Below are 26081 nucleotides of genomic sequence, written 5' to 3'. Positions count from 1 at the left end.
CAGGCTATTCACGGAGCCCCCCGCCGTGATTTGACAGGAAGCAGCCGCTCGCGCGAGCGGCTGCTTCCTAATTAATCAGCCTGCAGCTGGTGACGCAGTACTGCGTCGCTGGTCCTGCAGCTGCCACTTTGCCGACGCACGGTATAAGCGTGCGGTCGGCAAGTGGTTAAAAAAAATGTCTGTTATCAAATGGAAGGAGTTGGCAATCCTCACCTGGGTAATAATACACCATAGAGACGGTTGCTGGAAGCTTATGTTTATTAAACAAAGGATGTAATACATTAAGGCCAGGGTTACAGGATTACTTAGGGTGCCAAGCGTGTCTCGGACCTGCAGTTGTATGATACTCCCGTTGTTTAATGCCTGATGAAGCGGGATTGTGCCCGTGAAACGCGTTGCAGTTATTGTTCGTGGAGTATGTAAATAAATTGCCTTTGTTGTTTACAACAGCATCAAGTCTGTTTCTGAATGGTCGGTCCACCGCCGCCACTCGAATATTTTAAACATTTTATCATATTTTATCCTTTTGGCGCCTCTGTACCTCCACTTGCTAGGATTACTTATGTTCATTGATGATCTCCAAGCTAAAGAACCATAGTAGCCTAGGTCCATGTATGTGAATTTTGCTAAAATCAACATGTAGCTTCTGCTGTAAAATGACTGATGAATTTAGAGGAACGATCCCCAAAGTGGTAAAGAAATGAAGACTGCTGGGAAGTGTACCTGAACTAATAAGGGAAGGGCTTTCTGTTTACTAGTTAGTGTCATGTCTCTGTATTGTATTGCTGCTGAAAAACTATGGGACATGATAAAAAAATGAATTGTTTCATTTTCAAGTTTTGTGGCGTTATCGGTGGTTTATACTTGTCATCTTGAAACTTCGTCCATAATTCTTTATTCTTTTTCTTTCCATAATGACTCATCTACAAATGTTATAAGTGCTACATCCTCTGGAGACATTTAGTCAATGACTTCTCATAGTAACTTCCTGTTTTCACTTTTTTCAAGTGAAATGGAAAAAAACAGGTATCTACATATAACACATATGATAGTGTTAAAAATGATATAAATTATGGCTAGATTCAAAGATAGTAAAGTGTCTGTAGCATGGGTGTGGAACTCCAGTCCAGTCCTTGAGAGGCATATCCATGCCAGTGTGATGGACTGAGCATTGGGGAAATGTGTTCTGCTTGATGACCACACCTTTCCTGATTCAGTCCCATCAATTAATGTATGCTGTGCCAAAAATGTGTGAGGACGTGGGCACTTGAGGACTGGAGTTCAACATGCCTGCATAGGATACTGGCTACTCCTACCCTTTTGTATTGTAGCTAAGAGACCATACAGATGGACATACACATGAGAAATTGAATATTTTTGAAGTTATTACAGATGTGAATTTTGGCAGCAATTCATGATGTATGTTGTAAAACTCAATTCAAAAATAAAACATAAAAAAGTCATTTTTTTACTTGTTTTCACTGTACAAATAAATGAAAGTAGTAACGGTTCACATAAATTACACATACAAATGGAGAGAAAAAAAAAAACTATAAATAATGTGCCTTGGATGGAAGCTTATAAAAGATCAAATTTACATCACCTTATCTCCAAACAAGTTGCTCAGGAGCCTCATGTGCTTCTCAGCTTTTTGTAATCTTGCTCAAAGCATCCTCCAAACAGATGCATTGCAAAATCAGAGGATGTTTTTATAGTGATGAAAAGTGACAGGTTGACCTTTGAGAATCGTCACTAATGGATTACAAAATAGAACATCCAGGATGTTAGGTGGGGGACAATAGCTGTAACATGCCCAGTGCTTTATTGTTTAGAATTAGTGTCACAAATATGACCTTCATATGGCAGTATGTAACACTGGAATATGCCCTGATGAACTTATTAGTTGCTTTTTCTGTGTTTTGCCTTTACATAAATTGATATACATTAAAGAACACAATTATGTGAAAAAATATAGTTAGCTTATTGAATAAGGGAAAAAAAGTACTCAGTACATAAATATTGTGCTGTATCAAGAGAGGAAAGGTTTATTATGTACAGGAATGTCAGCTTGTTTGTTTTATATGCTAGGAGGACTTTTCTCTTCTTATCCACCTTGGTTTTAAGTTATCCTTCAGAGCAGCTAAAACATATATAATTAGTGTTTGCTTCATGCTAAAACTGGTAGAAAAGGAAAGCATAGTCATATCTTTAAAATTAATACAAAGGTGGGCTGTGTGTCTGATAAAATGGACAGAAAAATGGGGATTACCTGTTTACACTGTAGCACAATTAAGGCTTTTCTAGATGTGTCAGAATTTCTGCCTATTTTTCTTCCAACAAAATAGTCTTCTGAGAGAGGAAGCTCTGCTGAGTTATTTGAAACAATAGGAAACCTAAACAGGAAGCTGTGAATAGCTCACAAGTCTGGGTGGGAATGTATGATGGACTTGGTGAAGTCTGCATTTGGCTCAGAAGATAAAAGGTTTCACAAAGATATCTCTAAAGTTGAGCCTCAAAGCAATTTAGAGAAAAAAAATACTAACACTGAAATCAAGCTGGTTAAATGGAAGTTAATTTACACAGCAGAGATGTTGGATAAGTGTCCATAGCCATATAAACTTAGCCGAGTTCTATTGTCTGTACTGGTATATCACGAGTCACACAGGAATGCAATGTGTCCATGTTTTGTTAGAAATGTTTTTGCAAAGAATAAAAGAGTCTCCATTTTCATGTGTGCTTCATTTTCTGTTGGAAAAAAAAATAATCAGTCACATACTGATCTGGTTATGGCAGCAGCAGTTTACAAACATAACTGCACCATGCTAGCCTATGAAATGCTTGAAGGATTATTATTATTATTATTTTGTATTCATATAGCATCAACATCTTCCACAAATCTTTACAGAATATATAGTCATGTAATAATAATCCTTCATACAGCTAACTGTCCCTCAGAAAGGCTCACAATCTTATCCCTACCATAAGCATATGTCCACCATAAACTAGGGCCCATTTAGGGGGAAGCCAGTTAACGTATCTATATGTTTTTGGAGTGTAGGAGGAAACCAGAGTGCCTGGAGGAAACCCACACAGACACCGGGGGAACATACAAACTCTGTGCAGATAGTGCTCTGGCTGGGATTTGGACCGGGGACCCAGCGCTGCAAGGCGAAAGTGCTATCCACTATTCCACTGTGCTGCCCCTGCTGTATTACACAAGAATCTGTTACACATTCCTCTGAAGAATAAGGAAAGAGTGAATTGATCTTAAGACTAGCACCTAACAATATAGTCACAAAGTGAAAGAACCATAAACATTACCATTTTCTGTCTGAGAATGTGTCCTCCTGGTGTGTGTCCTTGGCTATATTTGCCATAGTTGTAAGATGCACTGCCATTTCAAAACCATCTTCATTCTCAGCACCATAATGATCTGTATCATACTCATAAGAATAATACGTGGGTTCTGATTGGTGAACGGGTATTTCCTCTTCCACTGTAAACAGAGAAATTAAGGAGAGGTGGGGGGGGGGGGGGGGGGGGGGGGATTTCCAAATTACGTACGGTAAGTATCAATTACACTTCATAGTACATTTTAAAAAAATCTTCTAATAAAGTGTATTTCTTTTACGATTCACATTTATCCAGGTCATGGTACTCTATGTCCAAATAAAATAAAATGTAATCACAAGCTAAAACAGGAAAAGGACCGTAAAGTTTAACTGTCAGGAATAAAATAAAAAATCAATTCTTTCTTTTTATCTGGTAAATAAGTAATAAGGATGCTAACCGGGCAATCCAAAAGTTAAAAATCACTCTTATTTTTCTTTTCCATTAATCACTTGAGGACCAGAGCCTTTTTCTCCATTCAGACCACTGCAGCTTTCATGGTTTATTGCTCGGTCATACAACCTACCACCTAAATGGATTTTACCTCCTTTTCTTGTCACTAATACAGCTTTCTTTGGTGCTATTTGATTGCTGCTGCGAGTTTTAGAGTTTTAGTTTTTATTATATTCATCAAAAAAGACATGAATTTTGTCCAAAAAATGATTTTTTTTACTTTCTGTGCTGACATTTTTCAAATAAAGTAAAATTTCTGTATACATTTTTGTCCAAATTTATTGTGCTACATGTCTTAGGATAAAAAAAAATCCATTCAGTGTATATTTATTGCTTTGGGTAAAAGTTATAGGGCCATATTCTATTGCTGAACTCGCCAGCGCTAAGCACTTGCGAGTTCTTAACTTAGGCGATGGGGGCATCGCCTAATCTAATAAAACTTTAGACCCCCCAGGCGGAAAAGAACTCGCTTGGGCGATATAATCGCCCAGCGAGTTCTTAACACCGAATCCAATTACCCTTATCATGTCTCCGGGAAGCGATGCTTCCCGGCAGACATGAGCGTTAGCTTAGACCTGCAAAAAGCAGGTCTAAACTAGCTAACGCACGTCGTCGCCGCTGCATCTGGGGGTCTCCTTTATTAAGTAGACCCCCAGAGCTCCCCGTCGGTGCGCCGCACAGTTTAGAAGACCCCGCGCAGCTCTGCACCGGCACCCCTGGATACATACCGCCGCAGATCACCCGCTGCCTCTCGCCGCAAAATCCGTCGCGTAATTACAGTGTATCTAACACTGTAATTACTGTCGGCATAGAAGGAGCCCGGGCAAAGCATCTTTGAATCTGCAGCCTGGGCTCCCCATTGGTCCGCTGTCTAAACCAATAAAATGGCTCAGACAGCGGACCAATGGGGAGCCCAGGCTGCAGATTCAAAGATGCTTTGCCCGGGCTCCTTCTATGCCGACAGTAATTACAGTGTTAGATACACTGTAATTACGCGACGGATTTTGCGGCGAGTGATCTGCGGCGGTATGTATGCAGGGGTGCCGGTGCAGAGCTGCGCGGGGGCTTCTAAACTGTGCGGCGACCCGACGGAGAGCTCTGGGGGTCTCCTTATTAAAGGAGACCCCCAGATGCAGCGGCGGAAGATGGCGGCGGGCGAGTGCGCATGTGTGGGGAGTGAGGCCGTGGTGCTGATGGACAGCACCACAGCGTAAACCTCACTCCCCATCGCTCGGTAAAAGGGAGCATCGCTCAGGCTTTCGCCTGAGTAATGCTCCCTAACGATCGGCCATCGCGCGAAGGATATGGGCAATAGGATTTGCCGGTAATCCTCGCGCGATGGCAAGGTGATAAGTAGCTCGCATCTGCAAGCTACTTATCACCTTGAATAGGATATGGCCCATAGTGTTTAGAAACTATGGTGCCAAAAGTGAATTTTCCCATTTTGAAGCATCTCTGACTTTTCTGACCACCTGTCATGTTTCATGAGGTGCTAAAATTCCAGGATAGTATAAATACCCCCCAAATGACCCCATTTTGGAAAGAAGACATCCCAAAGTATTCACTGAGAGGCATGGTGAGTTCATAGAAGATTTTATTTTTTGTCACAAGTTAGTAGAAAATGACACTTTGTGACAAAAAAAAAAAGTTTCCATTTCTTCTAACTTGCGACAAAAAAAAATGAAATCTGCCACTGACACACTATGCTCCTCTTTGAATACCTTGAAGTGTCTACTTTCCAAAATGGGGTCATTTGTGTGGTGTGTTTACTGTCCTGGCATTTTGGGGGGTGCCTAATTGTAAGCACCACTGTAAAGCCTAAAGGTGCTCATTGGACTTTGGGCCCCTTAGCGCAGTTAGGCTGCAAAAAAGTGAAACACATGTGGTATTGCCGTACTCAGGAGAAGTAGTATAATGTGTTTTGGGGTGTATTTTTACACATATCCATGCTGGGTGGGAGAAATATCTCTGTAAATGACAATTTTTTGATTTTTTTTTTTTACACACAATTGTCCATTTACAGAGATATTTCTCCCACTCAGCATGGGTATGTGTAAAAATACACCACAAAACACATTATACTACTTCTCCTGAGTACGGCGATACCACATGTGTGGCACTTTTTTGCACCCTAACTGCGCTAAGGGGCTTAAAGTCCAATGAGTACCTTTAGGATTTCACAGGTCATTTTGCGACATTTGGTTTCAAGACTACTCCTCAAGGTTTAGGGCCCCTAAAATGCCAGGGCAGTATAGGAACCCCACAACCCCAGTTCATAGAAGATTTTATTTTTTGTCACAAGTTAGCAGAAATTGATTTTTATTGTTTTTTTTCACAAGTGTCATTTTACGCTAACTTGTGACAAAAAATAAAATCTTCTATGAACTCACCATACTCCTAACGGAATACCTTTGGGTGTCTTCTTTCTAAAAAGGGGTCATTTGTGGGGTTCCTATACTGCCCTGGCATTTTAGGGGCCCTAAACCGTGAGGAATAGTCTTGAAACCAAATGTCGCAAAATGACCTGTGAAATCCTAAAGGTACTCATTGGACTTTGGGCCCCTTAGCACAGTTAGGGTGCAAAAAAGTGCCACACATGTGGTATCGCCGTACTCAGGAGAAGTAGTATAATGTGTTTTGGGGTGTATTTTTACACATATCCATGCTGGGTGGGAGAAATATCTCTGTAAATGACAATTTTGTGATTTTTTTTTTTACACACAATTGTCCATTTACAGAGATATTTCTCCCACTCAGCATGGGTATGTGTAAAAATACACCACAAAACACATTATACTACTTCTCCTGAGTACGGCGATACCACATGTGTGGCACTTTTTTGCACCCTAACTGCGCTAAGGGGCTTAAAGTCCAATGAGTACCTTTAGGATTTCACAGGTCATTTTGCGACATTTGGTTTCAAGACTACTCCTCAAGGTTTAGGGCCCCTAAAATGCCAGGGCAGTATAGGAACCCCACAACCCCAGTTCATAGAAGATTTTATTTTTTGTCACAAGTTAGCAGAAATTGATTTTTATTGTTTTTTTTCACAAGTGTCATTTTACGCTAACTTGTGACAAAAAATAAAATCTTCTATGAACTCACCATACTCCTAACGGAATACCTTTGGGTGTCTTCTTTCTAAAAAGGGGTCATTTGTGGGGTTCCTATACTGCCCTGGCATTTTAGGGGCCCTAAACCGTGAGGAGTAGTCTTGAAACCAAATGTCGCAAAATGACCTGTGAAATCCTAAAGGTACTCATTGGACTTTGGGCCCCTTAGCACAGTTAGGGTGCAAAAAAGTGCCACACATGTGGTATCGCCGTACTCAGGAGAAGCAGTATAATGTGTTTTGGGGTGTATTTTTACACATATCCATGCTGGGTGGGAGAAATATCTCTGTAAATGACAATTTTGTGATTTTTTTTTTTTACACACAATTGTCCATTTACAGAGATATTTCTCCCACTCAGCATGGGTATGTGTAAAAATACACCACAAAACACATTATACTACTTCTCCTGAGTACGGCGATACCACATGTGTGGCACTTTTTTGCACCCTAACTGCGCTAAGGGGCTTAAAGTCCAATGAGTACCTTTAGGATTTCACAGGTCATTTTGCGACATTTGGTTTCAAGACTACTCCTCAAGGTTTAGGGCCCCTAAAATGCCAGGGCAGTATAGGAACCCCACAACCCCAGTTCATAGAAGATTTTATTTTTTGTCACAAGTTAGCAGAAATTGATTTTTATTGTTTTTTTTCACAAGTGTCATTTTACGCTAACTTGTGACAAAAAATAAAATCTTCTATGAACTCACCATACTCCTAACGGAATACCTTTGGGTGTCTTCTTTCTAAAAAGGGGTCATTTGTGGGGTTCCTATACTGCCCTGGCATTTTAGGGGCCCTAAACCGTGAGGAGTAGTCTTGAAACCAAATGTCGCAAAATGACCTGTGAAATCCTAAAGGTACTCATTGGACTTTGGGCCCCTTAGCACAGTTAGGGTGCAAAAAAGTGCCACACATGTGGTATCGCCGTACTCAGGAGAAGTAGTATAATGTGTTTTGGGGTGTATTTTTACACATATCCATGCTGGGTGGGAGAAATATCTCTGTAAATGACAATTTTGTGATTTTTTTTTTTACACACAATTGTCCATTTACAGAGATATTTCTCCCACTCAGCATGGGTATGTGTAAAAATACACCACAAAACACATTATACTACTTCTCCTGAGTACGGCGATACCACATGTGTGGCACTTTTTTGCACCCTAACTGCGCTAAGGGGCTTAAAGTCCAATGAGTACCTTTAGGATTTCACAGGTCATTTTGCGACATTTGGTTTCAAGACTACTCCTCAAGGTTTAGGGCCCCTAAAATGCCAGGGCAGTATAGGAACCCCACAACCCCAGTTCATAGAAGATTTTATTTTTTGTCACAAGTTAGCAGAAATTGATTTTTATTGTTTTTTTTCACAAGTGTCATTTTACGCTAACTTGTGACAAAAAATAAAATCTTCTATGAACTCACCATACTCCTAACGGAATACCTTTGGGTGTCTTCTTTCTAAAAAGGGGTCATTTGTGGGGTTCCTATACTGCCCTGGCATTTTAGGGGCCCTAAACCGTGAGGAATAGTCTTGAAACCAAATGTCGCAAAATGACCTGTGAAATCCTAAAGGTACTCATTGGACTTTGGGCCCCTTAGCACAGTTAGGGTGCAAAAAAGTGCCACACATGTGGTATCGCCGTACTCAGGAGAAGTAGTATAATGTGTTTTGGGGTGTATTTTTACACATATCCATGCTGGGTGGGAGAAATATCTCTGTAAATGACAATTTTGTGATTTTTTTTTTTACACACAATTGTCCATTTACAGAGATATTTCTCCCACTCAGCATGGGTATGTGTAAAAATACACCACAAAACACATTATACTACTTCTCCTGAGTACGGCGATACCACATGTGTGGCACTTTTTTGCACCCTAACTGCGCTAAGGGGCTTAAAGTCCAATGAGTACCTTTAGGATTTCACAGGTCATTTTGCGACATTTGGTTTCAAGACTACTCCTCAAGGTTTAGGGCCCCTAAAATGCCAGGGCAGTATAGGAACCCCACAACCCCAGTTCATAGAAGATTTTATTTTTTGTCACAAGTTAGCAGAAATTGATTTTTATTGTTTTTTTTCACAAGTGTCATTTTACGCTAACTTGTGACAAAAAATAAAATCTTCTATGAACTCACCATACTCCTAACGGAATACCTTTGGGTGTCTTCTTTCTAAAAAGGGGTCATTTGTGGGGTTCCTATACTGCCCTGGCATTTTAGGGGCCCTAAACCGTGAGGAGTAGTCTTGAAACCAAATGTCGCAAAATGACCTGTGAAATCCTAAAGGTACTCATTGGACTTTGGGCCCCTTAGCACAGTTAGGGTGCAAAAAAGTGCCACACATGTGGTATCGCCGTACTCAGGAGAAGCAGTATAATGTGTTTTGGGGTGTATTTTTACACATATCCATGCTGGGTGGGAGAAATATCTCTGTAAATGACAATTTTGTGATTTTTTTTTTTTACACACAATTGTCCATTTACAGAGATATTTCTCCCACTCAGCATGGGTATGTGTAAAAATACACCACAAAACACATTATACTACTTCTCCTGAGTACGGCGATACCACATGTGTGGCACTTTTTTGCACCCTAACTGCGCTAAGGGGCTTAAAGTCCAATGAGTACCTTTAGGATTTCACAGGTCATTTTGCGACATTTGGTTTCAAGACTACTCCTCAAGGTTTAGGGCCCCTAAAATGCCAGGGCAGTATAGGAACCCCACAACCCCAGTTCATAGAAGATTTTATTTTTTGTCACAAGTTAGCAGAAATTGATTTTTATTGTTTTTTTTCACAAGTGTCATTTTACGCTAACTTGTGACAAAAAATAAAATCTTCTATGAACTCACCATACTCCTAACGGAATACCTTTGGGTGTCTTCTTTCTAAAAAGGGGTCATTTGTGGGGTTCCTATACTGCCCTGGCATTTTAGGGGCCCTAAACCGTGAGGAGTAGTCTTGAAACCAAATGTCGCAAAATGACCTGTGAAATCCTAAAGGTACTCATTGGACTTTGGGCCCCTTAGCACAGTTAGGGTGCAAAAAAGTGCCACACATGTGGTATCGCCGTACTCAGGAGAAGTAGTATAATGTGTTTTGGGGTGTATTTTTACACATATCCATGCTGGGTGGGAGAAATATCTCTGTAAATGACAATTTTGTGATTTTTTTTTTTACACACAATTGTCCATTTACAGAGATATTTCTCCCACTCAGCATGGGTATGTGTAAAAATACACCACAAAACACATTATACTACTTCTCCTGAGTACGGCGATACCACATGTGTGGCACTTTTTTGCACCCTAACTGCGCTAAGGGGCTTAAAGTCCAATGAGTACCTTTAGGATTTCACAGGTCATTTTGCGACATTTGGTTTCAAGACTACTCCTCAAGGTTTAGGGCCCCTAAAATGCCAGGGCAGTATAGGAACCCCACAACCCCAGTTCATAGAAGATTTTATTTTTTGTCACAAGTTAGCAGAAATTGATTTTTATTGTTTTTTTTTCACAAGTGTCATTTTACGCTAACTTGTGACAAAAAATAAAATCTTCTATGAACTCACCATACTCCTAACGGAATACCTTTGGGTGTCTTCTTTCTAAAATGGGGTCATTTCTGGGGTTCCTATACTGCCCTGGCATTTTAGGGGCCCTAAACCGTGAGGAGTAGTCTTGAAACCAAATGTCGCAAAATGACCTGTGAAATCCTAAAGGTACTCATTGGACTTTGGGCCCCTTAGCACAGTTAGGGTGCAAAAAAGTGCCACACATGTGGTATCGCCGTACTCAGGAGAAGTAGTATAATGTGTTTTGGGGTGTATTTTTACACATACCCATGCTGAGTGGGAGAAATATCTCTGTAAATAGACAATTGCGTGTAAAAAAAATAAATAAATTGTCATTTACGGAGATATTTCTCCCATTCAGCATGGGTATGTGTAAAAATACACCCCAAAACACATTATACTACTTCTCCTGAGTACGGCAATACCCCATGTGTGGCACTTTTTTGCAGCCTAACTGCGCTAAGGGGCCCAAAGTCCAATGAGCATCTTTAGGCTTTACAGGGGTGCTTACAATTAGGCACCCCCCAAAATGCCAGGACAGTAAACACACCCCACAAATGACCCCATTTTGGAAAGTAGACACTTCAAGGTATTCAGAGAGAAGCATAGTGAGTCCGTGGCAGATTTCATTTTTTTTTGTCGCAAGTTAGAAGAAATGGAAACTTTTTTTTTTTTTGTCACAAAGTGTCATTTTCCGCTAACTTGTGACATAAAATAAAATCTTCTATGAACTCATCATGCCTCTCACTGAATACTTTGGGATGTCTTCTTTCCAAAATGGGGTAATTTGGGGGGTATTTATACTATCCTGGAATTTTAGCCCCTTAGCGCACTTAGGGTGCAAAAAAGTGTCACACATGTGGTACCGCCGTACTCAGGAGAAGTAGTATAATGTGTTTTGTGGTGTATTTTTACACATACCCATGCTGGGTGGGAGAAATATCTCTGTAAATGACAATTTTATGATTTTTTTTTTTACACACAATTGTCCATTTACAGAGAGATTTCTCCCACCCAGCATGTGTATGTATAAAAATACACCCCAAAACACATTATACTACTTCTTCTGAGTATGGCGATACCACATGTGTGACACTTTTTTGCAACCTAGGTGCGCTAAGGGGCCCAACATCCTATTCACAGGTCATTTTGAGGCATTTGTTTTCTAGACTACTCATTTGGATTCTAGACTACTCCTCACGGTTTAGGGCCCCTAAAATGCCAGGGCAGTATAGGAACCCCACAAGTGACCCCATTTTAGAAAGAAGACACCCCAAGGTATTCTGTTTGGAGTATGGTGAGTTCATAGAAGATTTTTTTTTCTCACAAGTTAGTGGAAAATGACACTTTGTGAAAAAAAAACAATAAAAATCAATTTTCGCTAACTTGTGACAAAAAATAAAATCTTCTATGAACTTGTCATACACCTAACAGAATACCTTGGGGAATACCCAAATATCTTTGGGCCCCTTAGCGCAGTTAGGCTGCAAAAAAGTGCCACACATGTGGTACTGCCGTGCTCAGAAGAAGTAGTATAATGTGTTTTGTGGTGTATTTTTAAATATATCCATGCTGGGTGGGAGAAATATCTCTGTAAATGTCAAATTTATGATTTTTTTTTACACACAATTGTCCACTTACAGAGAGATTTCTCCCACCCAGCATGGGTATGTGTAAAAATACACCACAAAACACATTATACCACATGTGTGACACTTTTTTGCAGCCTAGGTGCGCTAAGGGGCCCAACATCCTATTCACAGGTCATTTTGAGGCATTTGTTTTCTAGACTACTCCTCACGGTTTAGGGCCCCTAAAATGCCAGGGCAGTATAGGAACCCCACAAGTGACCCCATTTTAGAAAGAAGACACCCCAAGGTATTTCGTTAGGTGTATGCTGAGTTCATAGAAGAATTTATTTTTTGTCACAAGTTAGTGAAAAATGACACTTTGTGAAAAAAACAATACTTTGGGGTGTCATTTTTCTAAAATGGGGTCACTTGTGGGGTTCCTATACTGCCCTGGCATTTTTACGGGCCCAAAACCGTGAGCAGTCTGGAAACTAAATGTCTCAAAATGACTGTTCAGGGGTATAAGCATCTGCAAATTTTGATGACAGGTGGTCTATGAGGGGGCAAATTTTGTGGAACCGGTCATAAGCAGGGTGGCCTCTAAAGCCTCATCTACACGCGTAGATGAGGCTCCGATCCGGCAGCTCGATTAGCCGCCGGATCGCTTCTTCAGTATCCCCGCACGTACCCACCACGTCCCCGCTCGTCCGCACGTGCGTCGGATACGATTCCCCGCTCGTCCCCGTCGACGCCGCTTATCTTCCGCTCGATTCCCTGCAATTGTCCCCTCGCGGGGAACGAGCAAGGGAATCGGCGGTCGGGAGATCCGTCCTGTCGGATCTTATCAATCGAGCCGCATTAGCGGCTCGATTGATAAGGAACATCGGAGCCTCATCTACGCGTGTAGATGAGGCTTTAGATGACAGGTTGTATTGGGCCTGATCTGATGGATAGGAGTGCTAGGGGGGTGACAGGAGGTGATTGATGGGTGTCTCAGGGGGTGGTTAGAGGGGAAAATAGATGCAATCAACGCACTGGGGAGGTGATCGGAAGGGGGCCTGAGGGGGATCTGAGGGTTTGGCCGAGTGATCAGGAGCCCACATGGGGCAAATTAGGGCCTGATCTGATGGGTAGGTGTGCTAGGGGGTGACAGGTGGTGACAGGAGGTGATTGATGGGTGTCTCAAGGTGTGATTAGAGGGGGGAATAGATGCAAGCAATGCACTGGCGAGGTGATCAGGGCTGGGGTCTGAGGGCGTTCTGAGGGTGTGGGTGGGTGATTGGGTGCCCTAGGGGCAGATAGGGGTCTAATCTGATGGGTAGCAGTGACAGGTGGTGACAGGGGGTGATTGATGGGTGATTGATGGGTGATCAGTGGGTGATTAGATGGCAGAACAGATGTAAACAATGCACTTTGGAGGTGATCTGAGGGTAGGTCTGGGGCAATCTGATGGTGTGGGAGGGTGATCAGATGCCCGTAAGAGGCAGGTTAGGGTCTGATCTGATAAGTGACAGTGACAGGTGGTGATTGACAGGTGATTGACGGGCGAATGACGGGTGAATGACGGGTGAATGACAGGTGATTGTCAGGTGATAACAGGGGAGAATAGATGTATACAGTACACAGGGGGGAGGTCTGGGGGGGGGGGGGGGGGTCTGAGGTCGTTCTGAGGGTGTGGGTGGGTGATTGGGTGCCCTAGGGGCAGATAGGGGTCTGATCTGATGGGTAGCAGTGACAGGGGGTGATTAATGGGTGATTGATGGGTAATTAGTGGGTGTTTAGAGGAGAGAACCGATGTAATCAATGCACTTGGGAGGTGATCTGACGTCGGGTCTGCGGGCGATCTGATGGTGTGGGTGGGTGATCAGATTGCCCGCAAGGGCAGGTTAGGGGCTGATTGATGGGTGGCAGTGACAGGGGGTGATTGATGTGTGATTGACAGGTGATCAGTGGGTTATTACAGGGAAGAACAGATGTAAATAATGCACTGGCGAATTGATAAGGGGGGGTCTGAGGGCAATCTGAGCGTGTGGGCGGGTGATTGGGTGCCCGCAAGGGGCAGATTAGAGTCTAATCTGATGGGTAACAGTGACAGGTGGTAATAGGGTGTGATTGATGGGTGATTGATGGGTAATTAGTGGGTGTTTAAAGGAGAGAACAGATGTAACCAATGCACTTGGGAGGTGATCTGACGTCGGATCTGCGGGCGATCTGATGGTGTGGGTGGGTGATCAGATTGCCCGCAAGGGGCAGGTTAGGGGCTGATTGATGGGTGGCAGTGACAGGGGGTGATTGATGGGTGATTGACAGGTGATTGACAGGTGATCAGTGGGTTATTACAGGGAGGATAGAGGCATACATCTGAGGCGTGGGGGGGGGGGGGGGTGATCAGGAGGGAGCAGGGGGCAGTTTGGGGCATAAAAAAAAATATTGTTGACAGAGAGTGACAGGGAGTGATTGATGGGTGATTAGGGGGGTGATTGGGTGCAAACAGTGGTCTGGGGGGTGGGCGGGGGGGGGGGGTCTGAGGGGTGCTGTGGGTGATCAGAGGGAAGGGGGGGGAGATCAGTGTGCTTGGGTGCAGACTAGGGTGGCTGCAGCCTGCCCTGGTGGTCCCTCGGACACTGGGACCACCAGGGCAGGAGGCAGCCTGTATAATAGGCTTTGTATACATTACAAAGCCTATTATACACTTTGTCAGCGGCGATCGGGGTGCTAGTAACCCCCCGGCGCTTCCGAACGGCCAGCGGGTTACAGCGCGAGGGGGGTGGAGCCTGTCGCCGGCGGCTGTTCGCGTCACAAATGACGCAATCGCCACATAACCATGCCCGCCGCCGCCGCCGATGGGCGTATGGGCGGTCGGCAAGTGGTTAAACATCATTCCCCAGTTTCCCTGGCTCTTATTTGGTACATCTGCTGCAAAGGAAGTTGCAGGGCATGCAGGGTTTTCTTTTTTTCTTCTTTACTTTCCCCTCAGACTTACCTAACATTAACATCTATGAACTCTGCACTAAGATGATATAATCAATATTTGTATTCATTGATTTAGGATTAAATGAAGAAAAATATGGATTAAGCAGTTATAAAATCAACCACTTAACTGATTAACCAGAGAACAAATCTGTGCGCAAGTGCACAAAGACGTTTATAAACATTCTACATGCACTAAAGGTAGCCATACATCAGACGATGTATGGACAGATCGACCAAGAAATAAATCTCTCTCTCTGATCGAAGAGAGAACTGTAGCCTGCCCATACACCACAGGCCAATTCCCGATCGATTTCAGCATCATGTGACACTGCACATCATGCTGAAATTGCATCATCCACCACCTCGCCGCCCCGATGCTGTCCCCCCAAGGTAAAATTGTTCCCCCCAGTGCATTATACGATACCTGTCCATCACTGGCTCCAGCTCCATCCCCATACATGCGCCACACGTTATTGCCGACATCTACGTAGGCACACGTGTCACGTCACACACACACCCAAGTTACGCCGGCAACCACATGGGGCGCCTGTATGCGGATGGAGCCCGGAGCCAGTGACCGACAAGTATACTGCACCGAGCACCAAGGGGGAACATTTTACATTGGTGGGACAGCGCTGGGGGTTCCATCATGGTTGTTGCTGGTACTGATATCACACGCCGTTACCACCGTGCACTCGATCGAGCAAGTCTGTCCTACATCTTGCAGCATGTCCAATCGATACATGGGACCAATTTTGGCCTGAATGTATGGCCAACTTAACCTGCCTGGCGTTCTGATTCACGCGGCCCTGCGGCCACGGGAACGTTTTTTGCCAAAAAAATTTAAAATGTATTATGTAGCTAGCCTAGCGCTAGCTACATGATTCCCCCCTCCCTCCCTGCGGCGTCCCTCCCACCCCTCCGGCGCAATCACCCGTCCGGAAATCCCGTTCTGAATGGGATTTCCAGGAGGGCTTCCCCCGTCGCCATGGTGACGATCGTCGTGACGTCATCAACGTCATGGACGTCATGACGTCACAGGGAGTCCTGATCCACCCCTCAGCGCTGCCTGGCACTGATTGGCCAGGCAGCGCACGGGTTCTGGGGGGGGGGGGAGGCTGCATCGCGGCGATTAGCGGCGGATCGGCAGCGGGCGGCGGCGATCAGGCGCAACACGCAGCAAGCAAAGTGCTTGCTGCGTGTTTAAAAAAAAATTATTCAAATCGGCCCAGCGGGGCCTGAGCGCGACCTCCGGCGTCTCTGGACGAGCTTGGCTCGTCCAGAACGCCAGGGAGGTTAAAGGGAACCTTAACTGCGAGGGATATAGATGTTTCCTTTTAAACAATACCAGTTGCCTGGCAGCCCTGCTGATCTCTTTAGCTGGTAGTGGCTGAATCACACACTTGAAACAAGCATGCAGCTAATCCAGTCTGACTTCAGTCAGAGCACCTGATCTGCATGCTTGTTGAGGGGCTGTGGCTAAAAGTATTAGAGACACAGGATAAGCAGGAGAGTCAGGAAACTGGCCTTTAAAGAAGCACAAATAAGACGTTTACAAACCTCTAATTTGCAGGATCTGGTTAACCATAAGATCCCAATAGAAATGTGATCACAGTATGAGTATTCATGAAGTATCTCTTTACTTCCCTTTACCAATGTATACTGCTTTCTAAAACCTTTTACCCCCAGCTTACAAGGTTTTTTTGTTCACATGTTCCAATGTACAGATGACATGAAGTGATTCAGCTAGATTCAAAACAAGGGAAAGACTGCACCCAAGGAAGTCTGAAAATTCCAGAGGTTTTTGTTTAATTGAAAGCATTACAAATAATGGGAAGAAGCCACTTGTGTGTTTCTCACACTCTAAGTCACCAAAATAAACTTGCCTACTGTAGATTCTTTTAAAGATAGATTTAAGAGAATTCCTGATTATAAGAATTCCACCTGCCCATTCCAAGCACATTAGTACTATGTGTCTCTCAGAATTTTCTCCTGGTCTTAGGCTACTTTCACATTATACGCGTTGCGTTGCGTATCCTGAAAAAAATAGCATTGCAACAGTATTGAGAAGTCTCCTCACGTGTTACCAGCGAAAAGTAACGCATACAGTGGTGCCTACAGTCCTTATATGTATGCTTACACCACAATTGTTAGACCTAGTACATGCCTTCAACTTTGATTATCCAATCACTGACCAATTTTACAAGCTCCTTTTAGTATGAGGGTTTACCTACACAATCTGCTCATAGTATTCAAAATCTGTCGACCCTCACACTACGTAGAGGTGGAAAAATTGGCCAATCAAAATTGAAGGTGTGTGCCAAGCTTCAGGGAGCGTACACATATCCAATGTTGATTGGCCAATGATTGGTCAGTGTTTACCACTTTGATGTAGTATGAGAGCAATCTGTCCATTGTATTCCCAATCTATTAGCTCTCATACTACAAGGATGTGGTAAAATTGGACAACCATTGGCCGATAAAAATGAAAGATGTGTACCAGGCTTTAGCGTGTGAGTTGTTCGGTACAGTACAGCATGCTGCACATTACTCTGACATAGTATTTCACACCACACTGCTAACACACCAATATGAAAGTACTATTGCAATATAATTGCATTGAGTTGCGATTAAATTGGCCTTAGCACTGTGAATGAACCCTTAGGGGTGGGCTGCTTATAGTGGAACTCCAGTGAAAGTAACGTAATGAACAAAAGTGCTTAATTTTTACAATATAAATGATTTAGTCAGTGTTTGCCCATTGTAAAATCTTTCCTCTCCCTGATTTACATTCTGACATTTATTACATTTATTTATTTATTTATTTATTGTATTTATAAAGCGCCAACATATTACGCAGCGCTGAACATTAATTTAGGTTACAGACAATATTTAGGGGTGACATACAGCAATATGACAATACAGGAATACAAGAAAACCAGATCACACACCATAGTGTGAGTACCAGGTAATGCTTAGTCAGTCACTGGATGGGAGCATGGAGATTAGGCAAGTTAGGTTCACTCAGATGCATAGCATGGGTTCACAGTAATGGAGGTGCATGATCAGGTAGGACACAAAAGGAGGAGGACCCTGCCCAAAGGCTTACAATCTAGAAGGAGAGGTAAGGACACGAATGGTAGGGGACCAGAGTTCAGCTGTAGGTTTAGAGCACTTGTGAGGGGTAGTAGGCCAGAGTGAAAAGGTGAGTTTTGAGGGCTTTCTTGAAGATGTTGAAGGAGGGGGCTGCCCTAATGGGTTGAGGTAGGGACATTTTTACCGCTGGCAGGTGTTGTTAGTAGAAGTAGCTGCTGTTATTTCCCACAATGCAACGAGGCTTCCACAGTGTGATGTCAGCACCATGGTCTTGACATCACACTGTGGGAGGGGTTTCAACACAATATCAGCCATACAGAGCCCCCTGATAATCCGTATGAGAAAATGAGAAAAGGAAAAGATTTCTCATGGGAAGGGGGGTATTAGCTATTGATTGGGATGAAGTTCAATCCTTGGTCAGGGTTTCTCTTTAACTATATATAATTTTAATTTATGGGCTATATCAACTGTGTACTGTACATGGCCACTGTAATGGGGGGGGGGGTGTATTATTAATTTGGATAATTTTTATCATAAGTATTTGCTGGCTGCCAACCACACTGCCTCTTCAAGTTTCCAGTTTCACAATGGGAGTTGGGGAGTGGTCAATTTGTATAATCTATGCATTTGTATTGTCCATTGTGAACACTATGATAAAGAGCATGAATATCAGATACACGTAGGCAACTTGGGAACAGGCAGTGCTTAGGGCCACCCACATAGCATATACACAGGGCATAGGTTGCTCTGCAACGAGCTTGTATGGTGAACACCGCTCACTAAAGCCCCATACACACGCGGTGTTTTTTGCAGCACAATGGTCAAACAACTTTTGTTGTGAAACAAGTTGAAATAACTAAAAAAAGTATTTTGCTATTGTTCAAACAGCTGGTAAGACTGCTAAGAAGTCAATCCAACTGTTGGATTGATTTCTTATCAGTCTTATCAGCTTTTTGAACAATAGGAAAAGGCTTTTTTTAGTTGTTTCAACTTGTTTCACAACAAAAGTTGTTTGACAATTGTGCTGCATAAAAGACTGCTGTTGAGCGTGTGTATGGGGCTTAACTATGCTGCTATCGCAAAGGCACTCTCCAGGAATTAAAAAACAAAGTCTGTTTACACTTAACTCTCATATTATTAGCTGTTTGCTCTGAATATAATTTTCCGGCTATAAGACGCTCCGGACCATAAGACAAACCTAGGTTTAGAGGACAATAACCAGAGAAAAAAATATATGCTAAATATGCTAAAGCTGGTGTGTCCATGGTGCAGGCATCTTGTGGCCTTCTTCCCCCAAGCTGTCAGTTCCCACCATTTACTCTACCACATTTGTCCAGCCTTTTTCCCACAGAATGGCCCTTCTGAAAAATAATGTTCATGTTGATGCATTTAAAATCCACTATGTTCAATAATGGTTAAAAATAAAAAAAAAAGCACAAAAAGATTCCAGTTGTCCATAAATGACAAAGGTCAACAGTAATTAAATATAGCCTAATAAATATAAGCGTTATCCAGTTAACTTCTTGCCAACTGGCGTCAAGTCCTGGGGTTCTGTGTTGCAGGAGATCACGCGCAGGCTGCGCACACATCTCCTGCTCGGAGGGAGGAGCTCTGCCCCGCCTTCAGTCTCCAAGCGGCGATTGCCGCTCGGGAGACTGTAAAGACGGCGAAATTGCCATCTATTTACATGTACAGCACTGCGATCAGCAGCAGCTGATCATGTAATACGGCTGTCCCCCTGGAGGACAAGAGAGCGATCGGCTTTCATAGGCAGAAGCCTATGACAGCAGATCGCCGTGATTGGCTGGCGGGGGTGGGCGGGAGGGACAGGGGAAAAAAACACAAAAATACACATTTTTAATAAAAATAGAGATAAATATTTGTAAAAAACAAAAAACAAACAAACAACTGGGGGCGATCAGACCCCACCAACAGAGAAAAGGGGAGGGGGGGGGGGGAGGGAATCACTTGTGTGCTGTGTTGTGCGGTCCTGCAGCTTGGTCTTAAAGCTGCAGTTGCCAATTATGCAAAACACAGCCTGGTCTTTAAGGGGGTTTACAACTGTGGTCCTCAAGTGGTTAAATACTCTTAAAGGATCCACTCCAAACTTTGCCTCTCACCATCCAATCCAGCCATGTGCTTCTGCTCATCCATCTTTAGTCACGATGACACTGACTTGGTGCAGCTGATGCCGAGGCAGTGTCATCAATGTCATCATGGCTGGAGATGGATGAGGAGGAGCGCGTGGCTGGATTGCCTGCATCGGTAATGGCATCAGCTGCGCACTATGTACTGTGCTTGTGGCTGCACATTCGAACTATAAGACGCACTGACTTTTTACCCCCAGTTTGGGGGAAGAAAAAGTGCATCTTGTAGTCTGAAAAATGTGGTATATAAATCTGTTGTTATTTATAAGTAGATTTTACCAGTTTTCTTTTGCAAAGGTTCTTCTTGCAATATGACGCTGTCTGTTTCCTCTTCTAAAGTACTTTCTTCTGTAGATAAAAAAGTTACTGGTTTACAAATGAGAAAATACATCCATATAAAATATGCTAAAAAAAGATTATACAAAAAATGTAGGAGGAAGTTTCTTATCTTTGCAGGTAGAAATTGTCGCAGCATTCCTATAAAAACAGCTCTGCTGCTCACATGACACATGGTGATGAAATTAGGAAAGAAGATGTTTGGAGGGATTTTAGATAACTGTAGTTTATAAGTGCTGATATGTAAAATGTAACTGAATATAAAAGCCTAGTACACATGAGCCAATTTTCACTTCCGATGTGACCAGAGCCAAACGATAAATGATTGGCTGTTGAGTGGTGGGATGTGCTGGTAAATACTGTTTGGATCACTTATGCACATGTCGCACAGTGTGCATTTGAAAATGATCACATAACGTAACATGGCATGAACAGGGACCTGTGGTAACTAGCTTTGGAACAAAAGTTTGGATTTGGAAAGAAGGCTGGAAGTGTGTACATTTATTTGGCATGCATGGCATCACTGACAATGGATTATGTCGACCCTGCTCTTCTTTATATTACTCCTTGGTCTGTACAATTCTGTTAATGTCCAGTGATGGGTTCTGGATGTGAATTAAATGGATTTGAATGCAGGGGCGGACTGACAACTCATGGGCCCCCAAGAAATAGGAGATTATGGGGCCCCCATACCAGTGTTTCCCACCTTTCACGTTATATTTTTACAGACTAAGATATAATAATTTACTAACAGTAAATATTTTATATTGTGATATTTTATACTGATAAAAACCCCTGCGGTGCGCGTAGCGCGGCATGCCAAAAAATGGGTGTGGTCACGCAACAGAATGTGGGCGTGGTCATGGGTGGGGCAAAATATACATGACCTTAGCAGTGGTGTAAAAGGTCTGCCGGCCAAGTTTGAACTCTGCCATAGTGTTTCCCCCCAAAATACATGTAATCTGACAGCATTTCACCAAAAATCCATGCAATTTGGCAGAGGTTCCTCCAAAATACAGATAATATGGCAGTCGGTCCCCCAAAATAGACGTTATCTGGCAGCAGCGGTTCCCCCAAATACACATAATTTGGCAGCGGCTCCCCAAAATATGCGTAATCTGGCAGCGGATCACCAAAAATACATGTAGCAGCAGTGGTTCCCCCAAAATACACAGAATCTGGAAGCAGCGGTTCCCCCATTATACACAATCTGTATAGACAAGGGGTGGGGGGAATGGGAGGAGAGAGAGGAGAGCGCACTCAGAAGGGTAGCAGTTGTCCCTGGCAAGCCTGCCGGGGAATGATCTCACCTTTAGGACTGACTGACTAGCCCATATGGGTCTGTCAGCAGTCTAGCGTTGTCCCTCTCTATGCCGGGGACGCAGGCAGCAGTGGTGCTTTCAAACAGGATCGGTCACATCAGCTGATCTTCATAGATGGCCGCTCACTGGGTCTTGCTGGATGTAGTGCCTGGAGGCTATGTGTGCAAGTTTGTTAGCTGCACTCTGAACTCCCACTATGTGTGGGGATAGAGTGTGCTGCTGAAGGTTCCTGGAAGGTGCAGTGCGTGCAGAAAGAATACACGGCAAAGTCCGTGTTTGGTTGAAAAAATAAGAAAATGTTTATTACGCATTGCGTTTCTGGAGAGAAGCTTTCTCCTTTCTTCAGGCGAAAAGGAGAAAGCTTCTCTCCAGAAACGCGTTACGGACTTTGTCGTTTATTCTTTCTGCACGCACTGCACCTTCCAGGAACCTTCAGCAGCACACTCTATCCCCACATATAGTGGGAGTTCAGAGTGCAGCTAACAAACTTGCACACATAGCCTCCAGGCACTACATCCAGCAAGACCCAGTGAGCGGCCATCTATGGAGATCAGCTGATGTGACCGATCCGGTTTGAAAGCACCACTGCTGCCTGCGTCCCCGGCATAGAGAGGGACAACGCTAGACTGCTGACAGACCCATATGGGCTAGTCAGTCAGTCCTAAAGGTGAGATCATTCCCCGGCAAGCTTGCCAGGGACAACTGCTACCCTTCTGAGTGCGCTCTCCTCTCTCTCCTCCCATTCCCCCCACCCCTTGTCTATACAGATACTTGCACCACTATCCAGTGGCTTCCAGAGAGCGGCACCACCACCATTTTCATCTTCAGCCTACACGCTGTACAACACCACTACAGGACGCTCCCCTGTATATACATGAGTCTTCTATATATACACTGCCCAGTGTATATGGGACACTACCTACTGCAAATTATACACAATCTGGCAGAGGTTCCCCAAAAATACACATAATCTGACAGCTGTTTCCCAAAATACACTTAATCTGGCAGCAACAGTTCCCCAAAAATAGTTAATCTGGCAGCAGTTCCCCCAAAATAGGTGCCCCCAGTATAGGTAACCAGGTCAAAAGGTATCCCCAGTGGAAGTAACCAGATCTATAGGTTTTCCCAGTGAAGGTATCCAGATCTATAGGTGTCCCCAGTATAAGTAGCCAGGTCTATAGGTGTCACCAGAATAGATAACCAGGTCTATAGATGTCCCCAATTAAGATAGCCAGGTCTATAGGTGTCCCTTGAATAGGTAACCAGGTCTATGGGTGTCCCCAGTATAGGTAGCCAGGTCTACAGGTGTCTCCAGAATAGGCAGCCAGGCCTATAGGTGTCCCCAGTACAGATAGCCAGGTCTATAGGTGTCCCCAGTATATGTAGCCAGGTGTATAGGTGTTCCCAGTATAGCCAGGTCTATAGGTGTCCCCAATATATGTAGCCAGGTGGATGGGTGTCCCCAATATGTGTATCCAGATCTATGGTGTCCTCAGTATATGTATCCAGCTGTATAGGTGTTCCTAGTATATGCAGCCAGTTGTATAGGTGTCCCCAGTATAGCCAGGTCTATAGGTGTCCCCAGTATATGCAGCCAGGTGTATAGGTGTCCCCAGTATAGCCAGGTCTATAGGTGCCCTCAGTATATGTAGCTAGGTCTACAAGTGCCCCCAGTATATGTAGCTAGATCTATTGGTGTCCCAAGGAGGGGAGGCAGCCAGTGAAACAGGGCGATGGGCATAGCAGCGGAGAAGGGGGGGGGGAAGTCTCCCCCCTTCCCTCACCTTGGGGCCCCCCTTCCGGCTCTCCCCTCCAGAATGTGTAAGTGTCGCATAGAGGCTGACAGCGGGCGGGGACTTACCGCTGTTACAGCTAGGGATGGTCGCTGCATTCCGCGAAATTTTAAATTCCACGATTCCGGACGGAATTTGGTGATTCCGGTTCCGAAGCGACGGAACAGAATTGCTATAGCCGTTTTTTGGAATTCCGCGGAACAAAACAGATTTCCGCGGAATTTTACGGAATTCACATTTTTCCCCCCCTAACTGATTTCTGCCTAATAAGAAGTCTTTCTACTCAGTAGACTCCTTCCCCACCTCCTCCTCCTCCCTCACTCCCTTAAGGGTCTCGTCTTCCAGGGAATTGTAGAATTTCAAAAGCCAGCTTACATACCTTGGCCGGGAATTGAACCCAGGTCTAGTGCTCGTAGGTAGCTCTCTTCACCACTATACCACCACCAACACTACATGCTGAAGCCAGCCTAGCATGTACCATTATCTCACATATATTGCCCAGGCCCAGGATTTGAACCCAGGCCTACCGCGTGGTAGGTTGCTATCCTAACCAATATACCACCAACACAACACACTACAATGCTACATGCTGAAGCCAGCCTAGCATGTACCATTATGATATATCCAAGAGAAAAATGAGCTTGCTTATGGATTTGTAGGATTTTGAAAGCCAACTCACATATATTGACCACGTGGTAGGCTGCTATCCTAACCATTATACCACCAACACAACACACTACAATGCTAGGATAGCAGTAGGCCTGGGTTCAAATCCTGGGCCTGGCCAATATATGTGAATTGGCTTTTAAAATCCTACAAATCCATAAGCAAGCTCATTTTTCTCTTGGATATATCATTATGGTGCATGCTAGGCTGGCTTCAGCATGTAGTGTTGGTGGTGACATAGTGGTGAAGAGAGTTGCCTACCGAGCACTAGACCTGGGTTCAATTCCCGGCCAAGACCTGGGTTCAATTCCTGGCCAAGGTATGTAAGCTGGCTTTTGAAATTCTACAATTCCCTGGAAGACGAGACCCTCCTCCCTCCAGGGAGAATGGTGGAGGGAGAAAAGGACAAAGGGAACAGTGTATAGGGTCTATGGGCTACCATATAGCATAAACAAGGTTCCATTTGTGATTTTTTAAATTTTTACGTCGGAATCCGGAATTCCGTGGAATTTCGTAAAAATCCGACGGAATTTTCATAGCGACGGAATTTAGACCTGGCGGAATCCGCAAATTCCGGCAGAATGTAATTTGTTCATTCCGATCATCCCTAGTTACAGCCACCGGAGGGAGCGCTGATCTGTGTGCCGCCAGTCTGGTCTACTCAAGACCAGACTAGCGGCGCACAGATCAGTGCCTCCTCCAGTGGCTGTAACAGCGGTAAGTCCCCGCCCGCTGTCAGCCGCTGTGCGACACTTACACATTCTGGAGGGGAGAGCCAGGAAGGGGGCCCCAAGGTGAGGGAAGGGGGGGGGGACTTCCCCCATTCTCCGCTGCTATGTCCATCGCCCTCTTTCACTGGCTGCCTCCCCTCCTGCTCAGGGTTCTGTGGCGGGCGGCGGGCCCCCCCCCACCCCCTGACCACAGGCCCTTGGTCCGTGCCCGAGTGCCCGAATGGTCAGTCCGCCCCTGTTTGAATGCTGTTTTCATAAAGATGGAATAAGCGATATACAGTATGTTACTGTTTTACACAATGAATGTAGGGACAGTTTCTACTTGTAAAATATGTATCATGGTTTATTGTTTATTATCCAAAAGCACTAATGGTTGTCAATATCTTTCTGACAATTTTGTTCCACAAGCAGAATGAAACTAAATTTCCTTTTTACATATAGAAGCCTGTTTAAAAACAAAAAAACAAACAAACTAACAAACAACAACAAAAAAACGAATGTCTTAGGGGTCCAAAAAGGGTCTTAAAGCAGAATATAACCCTGCATTTCAACTTTGCTCTAAAACATTATTTACAGCATATTATATGCAAAAAGCATTTTTTTTACTAGACCAGCATTGGAAGGGTTAAACACAGAGGTTTAAAGTTCCGTGGAGAGATATGCAGAAGTTCAGATTGTTACATTCTATTTAGTTATATGTATCTATTGAGAGATGTTACACACTCTTTGGCTGTCCTCCAACTCCTTCTCAGTCAGAGAGATGAGTCACATTCAACAGTTAGATACATTTATGTAAACAAAATGTATCTATGTCAGCTTCGGATGCGTCTGCAGAAATCTCCAGGAACTTTAAAGCACTGTGTAACCCTTTCAATGAGGGTCTAGTAAAAAAAAAAATGCTGGTTGCATATAATATA

General features: G+C 43.8%; 1 protein-coding gene across 1 annotated transcript in view; it reads right to left on the bottom strand.

Annotated features, from left to right (window-relative positions):
* The window catches only part of CPAMD8 (C3 and PZP like alpha-2-macroglobulin domain containing 8), a 174155-nt gene continuing 148074 nt past the window's right edge, over positions 1-26081 (bottom strand). Inside the window, exons 41-43 of the mRNA XM_068234159.1 lie at positions 20596-20664; positions 3322-3496; positions 1-2745 (exon numbers count right to left, since the gene is read on the bottom strand). Coding sequence (XP_068090260.1) covers position 2745; positions 3322-3496; positions 20596-20664 — 245 coding nt within the window. The 3' untranslated portion in view covers positions 1-2744. The remainder of the gene's footprint in view (positions 2746-3321; positions 3497-20595; positions 20665-26081) is intronic.

Source organism: Hyperolius riggenbachi, chromosome 1 (assembly GCF_040937935.1).
Source record: "Hyperolius riggenbachi isolate aHypRig1 chromosome 1, aHypRig1.pri, whole genome shotgun sequence".
In the NCBI taxonomy this organism is placed as follows: domain Eukaryota; kingdom Metazoa; phylum Chordata; class Amphibia; order Anura; family Hyperoliidae; genus Hyperolius; species Hyperolius riggenbachi.
Note: the sequence above shows the minus strand (reverse complement) of the source record. Positions and strands in the feature narration are given on the sequence as shown.